We start from the raw sequence: 5656 nt of genomic DNA on the forward strand, positions 1-5656 counted from the left end.
GTCAGCCATACATAAAAAAATGAAAAAAATCCAAAAAAATAATCACCCACAAAGTAACATACATGGTAATTGGTAAGCTGGCACGAGGTGTTAAACCCGTGTAATAACGACTGTCGTTTTCCGGCCATGTGAGGATAAGGTAAGTTACATTCATTTATTGATTCAATACAACATGTGTGTCTGGTGTATGGGAAGACACCCATGTTATAACTTGACAGTAAGCATGAGGTGTATGAATACACTATATATGTCTGGTGTATAGGAAACACCCATGTTATAACTCTACAGTGAGTATTAGGTGTATTATGTTATAACTCAACAGTGAGCATTAGGTGTATGAATACACCATGTGCGTCTGGTGTATAAGAAGACACTCATGTTATAACTCGACAGTGAGCATGAGGTGTATGAATACACCATGTGTGTCTGGTGCATAAGAAGACACCCATGTTATAACTCAACAGTTAGCATTAGGTGTATGAATACACCATGTGTGTCTGGTGTATAAGAATACACTCATGTTATAAATTGACAGGTGTATGACCACCTCTACACTATGGTAGTTAATACAATACCCAGGTTAAAACTTATTTTAAACAACAGAAGCAGCAACACAAACCACAAAGACTGTGCCTTGATGTATAGAAACTGGCGTTGGCTTGGGAATTTTCAATGTACGAGTGCAACACAAGACACAGATTTGTGTGTATGAAATATGAAGCTCTTGCCACCCCTGTGCGGTTGACAATACATCAACCTAATTCGCTTACTTTCCTTTCTGGTGTATATGAGCCAGAAGAAGGTAGAATACAAAGAGGATCTCCAATTTATAAAGCCAGGAATGGTGCAACATTCAAAGCAACTGGAGAACTTCCTGGTGGAGGTACATAGTTACATATGGTTTGATGTGGCACTAATTACTGTTCAGCGCCGTGGTACAGTGATTAGCGTGCCTGCCTTTAACCTTGAGGTAATGGGTTCAAGGCTATTCGCTGCTACCATTGTGGGCGTATGTTCCGTTGGGCAAGACACTCAACTGCATTTGCTTCAATCCAGTGGGCACTAATGGGTTGTTGAAATAATCAGCCACACTTAAAAAATAAAAAAGTCACCCACAAAGTAACATACCTGGTAACTCATAAGCTGGCACGAGGTGTATGAAACATAACACCCGTGTTTAACAACTTTTGTTTCCGGCCACGCGAGGATAAAGTAAGTTACTTTAATTTTGTATGAGACAGAACACACGTGTTACAACAACTGTCATTGCCCTGCTAAGCAAGAATTAATAAGTTGTATTAAATAATTCAATCATGTGTGTCTGGAGAAAAAGCTGTGTTAAACCTCGACAGTGAGCATGAGGTTTATCAACATTTAATCCAATCCCTCTGCCAAAACATTATATTCTATATGGGTGAGGTCCTTGTTTGAGGAGCTGGAATTTAGACCAGATTTGGCTCATTACCCCAACACCCAGACTGCTTATGTATTTCCGCCAAATGAGATTCCATATGTCCATTTATGCGTCCAGTAAACATATGCTTAATTTGGCCACCTATAACAGAAGCGAGGTATTGGAATGTTATGGACAGTCGTAACATCCAACAAATTGTAATTCTGACAACTGCAAAATATCCGCAAGAAGTCGCTATTACGAATATTAGGTATTGGGTCAGTGGCCAGCCAGGGACACAACAGTTACCTCCTGGAAGACGTGTGCGAATGGAAATTATTTCTTACTGTAAGTAATTTGGTGTATATGTTAACTCCAACAATTACTATTTTACTGACTGTCTAGCGCCACCGTCTGACTAGCTTATATGTTGCCTTTCTCCTGTCTTCGTTATGCGAACGCCGTCTCTCTAGTCTGCGTTTCGGTATAGGTTTTTGCATGGTTCTGTTAGCATCGCCATTTTAGTGTAGCTGTTTAAGATTTAGTTATTATGTGTTCAGCTATTAACAATGTTCTATTTCAATAAGCGACTGAACATGACTGATTTTTAATCTCTCTCTGGCTCTCGGTCTCTATCTGACTTTTTGGCAACCTGGCTGATTTGGCTCTATTTTGGCTATTGTTGGAATCTGGCCATCGTTTATGGTTTGCGTTATCGTCAATACATCTGTATATATTCATCAAGTGAAGAGCATTAATTAAGTTATAGACATCAGTCACTTATTCCTTATACGGCTAAAACTGCAGCCGCGTTTGAGCTAAACCCTAGCTCCTACAGTATATATGTTAGTGGTATTAACCTATTCAGCTTACGAGCTATAGTAAAGTTTTGGAACAAATTTTGTGGCAGCCTGGTGGATTTTTAAAATTAAAATCAACTAAAATGGCCCGCGCTGTAGCACAGTTGGTTAGCGCGTCTGCCTTTAACCCAGAGGTAATGGATTCAAGGCTGTTCGCTGCTACCATTGTGGGCGTATGTGTCCTTGGGCAAGACACATAACGGCAATTGCTTTAATCCAGTGGTCACTAATGGGTTGTTGAAATTTTCACCCACAAAGACATAGGTGGTAACTCATAAGCTGGCACGAGGTGTATGAAACAGAACACCTGTGTTTAGTGTTTTTTTTTAACTTTCGTTTCCGGCCACGCAAGGATAAAGTAAGTTACTTTAATTCCTATTCATGCATTACAATACTATTTAAGCAATGTCCAAAATTCTAAGTAAATATCATTAAATCTGTTTTCATGTAAAAATATTACTTTTTTTGTTTTGTTATTTAAAAATGATTCCGTTTTAGTTAAATGGAGACCATGGGCACAGTGGAGCCCCTGTGGCGCCACATGTGGCGAGGCTTTTCAAATTCGACGACGAATATGTGATGGTAGCACCCCTGGTACAGTTTCGTGTCCTTATCCTGAAATAGAACATAGAAACTGCAACTTGGCTGTTTGTGGTAAGCTGTTTTTTGACTTTACTCTAACCGAGTGGTCACAAATGGGTTGTCTGAATTATCAGCCATAAAGAATAAAAACGATCACCCACAAAGTTATATACATAATTTAGTATTGTTTTGTTTTAATCACTGTGTAAAGCCGGCGCCGTGTCACCGTTGGTTAGGCGTGTGCCTCTGGGTTCAATGCTCGTCGCTGCTACTATTGTGGGCGTATGTGTCCTTGGGCAAGACACTTACTGTCAGTTGCTCCAACCCAGTGGTCACTTTTGGGTTGTTTGAATTGTCCTTTATACTGAAAAAAAGTAGTCACTACACAAATTTACAAACGTGGTAACTCGTAAGCGGGTACCAAAACAGAAGTGGCCACAAGGTGTATGAAACAAAATACCTAAGTCATAATGACTGTCGAGCGCACGACGTGAGGATGAATAATTTGCATTCATTTATACATGTCGTGCAATAAGAAATAGGTAACATACACCTTTTTTCTAAATAATATTATTTTTTTTAGTCGAAAATTTTTGTGATCCAAATCCATGTCAACATAGTGGAAATTGTGTGAACTCTCAAGAGGGTTTTACTTGTGACTGTACGGCAGGCTACAGAGGAACAAGATGCGAAACTGGTAAGTGATACCTGCTTCCTTAGGATCCGAACCTCGGGTGATATTCACGGCTACTGACTACAAACTATATTAATAATCACCCACAAAGTAACATAAATGGTAATCTGGTACGAGGTGTTAAACCCGTGATAGCGACTGTCATTTTCCCGCCACGCGAGGATAAAGTAAGTTTTTATTCATTTGTTTGTCGGCCGAATAAAATTAGTAGTGGTTTTTCACATTTAGTCGGCCGACTAGGTTTCTGTGCTTTACTTATTCCAGAAGATAGTCGATCAAAATCAACCAACTAAAATTGTTTTGGGGTGACTAAAAAAGCAAAATTGAATTTAGGCGGCGACGAGTTTAGTCGATATAGCCAGAATTCCATTTCTGGTTCGGCAGAGTAGTCAGACAACACTGGAGTTTCGGCACTGAATAATTCAGTACTTATTAGCAAACATTAGAAATCAATAGATTAAATTTATTTCACATTGCAATGTGTCTGCTTATCCCTGCCTCTCCTGCGTTTTAAAGGTAATGGGTTCAAGGCTCGTTGCTGCTACCATTGTGAGCGTATGCGTCCATGGGCAACACACTTAATGGCGATTGCTTCAACCTAGTGGTCACTAATGGGTTGTCCAAATTATCAACCATACATAAAAAATAAAAAAACTCACAAAAAAATAATCACCTACAAAGTAACATACATGGTAACTGGTAAGCTGGCACGAGATGTTTGAAACAGAACACCCGTGTATAACGACTATCCTTTTCCAGCCACGCGAGGATAAAGTAAGTTTCATTTATTATATTTCAACAGAATCTGGACCCTGTGACCCTAATCCCTGCCAGCATGGTGGTACATGTGCACACATTAACGCAAGACAATACAGATGTCTTTGCCCAGGCAACAGAGAAGGCGACCGCTGTCAAACTGGTAATTAAGATTTTCCAATGGTGTATATTTTGATGGTATTATGGTTTAACTATTTTTAAGAGGATTTTCTGTTTGTCACTAACCTTTTATAAATATTGCAAAAATTGATGTCTTGGAAAAAAAGATTTACTGTCTGTCAATAACGTTTTATGTCCGTCAAAGACGTTTTGTGTCTGTCAATGACGTTATGTCTTTCAATGATGTTTTGTGTCTATCACGACAGACATTTATAGTAGGGTGGGGGAAATAGGACACCTTTTTATTGTATTTTCCCCCCCGTTTCCTGTCCCATTTGGTAGTAAACAAAGAACATTTAAAGAATGATAAAACCCTAACCAGACGACTCCCATAGGTCGTTGTTAAAGTAGAACTGAAGTCAAATTTTATAATTGACGTGCAGATAGTCCTTACTGAGTTGAATCTACCATTCCAATTTTTTCGTTCAAAACGGTACCGATTTCGAGTTAGCATCATTTACATTTTGACTGGTGACATCACTGGTGCTTCTTTATTTGGCGTGGCCTGTACACCAATTATAAAATTAGACTTTAGTTCTCCTTTAATTGTTTTAAATCAATTAGGATATTTAGCTATCATGTGCTAAAGGCATCCCATGTTAATAATATAATAATTATAATAATGGATCTTTCCCACAGTACAATATATTTGGTATAGAAATTGAGGTACATTTTTCTCCTAGACCATTCTGTTTTTTTTACAGCGGTTAACCCTTGCCAGAGTAATCCTTGTCTCAATGGAGGCACCTGTACACCAGAAGCGGAAAGCTACCGATGCAGTTGTACAACACTTTACAGTGGAAATAACTGCCAAACAAGTAAAACTACATTTTACCGCTTTATAGGCCCACTGTTTTTCCTGTTGTATAGGCCTACTATTTTCCCTGTTGTATAGGCCTACTATTTTTCCTGTTGCACAACACTTTACATAGGAAATAACTGCCAAACAAGTAAAACTACAATTTAAGGCTTAATACAGGGCTTTATTGGCCTACTATTTTTTCTGTTGTACAACACTTTACATAGGAAATAACTGCCAAACAAGTAAAGCTACAATTTAAGGCTTAATATAGGGCTTTATTGGCCTACTATTTTTCCTGTTGTACAACACTTTACATAGGAAATAACTGCCAAACAAGTAAAATTACATTTTACAGCTTAATATAGGGCTTTATTGGCCAACTATTTTTC

General features: G+C 38.5%; 1 protein-coding gene across 1 annotated transcript in view; it reads left to right on the top strand.

Annotated features, from left to right (window-relative positions):
* Positions 1-5301, top strand: part of LOC100181061 (CUB and sushi domain-containing protein 1-like) — a 16260-nt gene extending 10959 nt beyond the window's left edge. The window contains exons 14-19 of the mRNA XM_002119794.4: positions 604-883; positions 1565-1741; positions 2752-2907; positions 3419-3532; positions 4332-4448; positions 5170-5301. Coding sequence (XP_002119830.4) covers positions 604-712 — 109 coding nt within the window. The 3' untranslated portion in view covers positions 713-883; positions 1565-1741; positions 2752-2907; ... (1 more) ...; positions 4332-4448; positions 5170-5301. The remainder of the gene's footprint in view (positions 1-603; positions 884-1564; positions 1742-2751; positions 2908-3418; positions 3533-4331; positions 4449-5169) is intronic.
* Positions 5302-5656: the final 355 nt, after the last annotated feature.

The sequence above is a fragment of the Ciona intestinalis genome, unplaced genomic scaffold, assembly GCF_000224145.3.
Source record: "Ciona intestinalis unplaced genomic scaffold, KH HT000186.2, whole genome shotgun sequence".
NCBI lineage: Eukaryota > Metazoa > Chordata > Ascidiacea > Phlebobranchia > Cionidae > Ciona > Ciona intestinalis.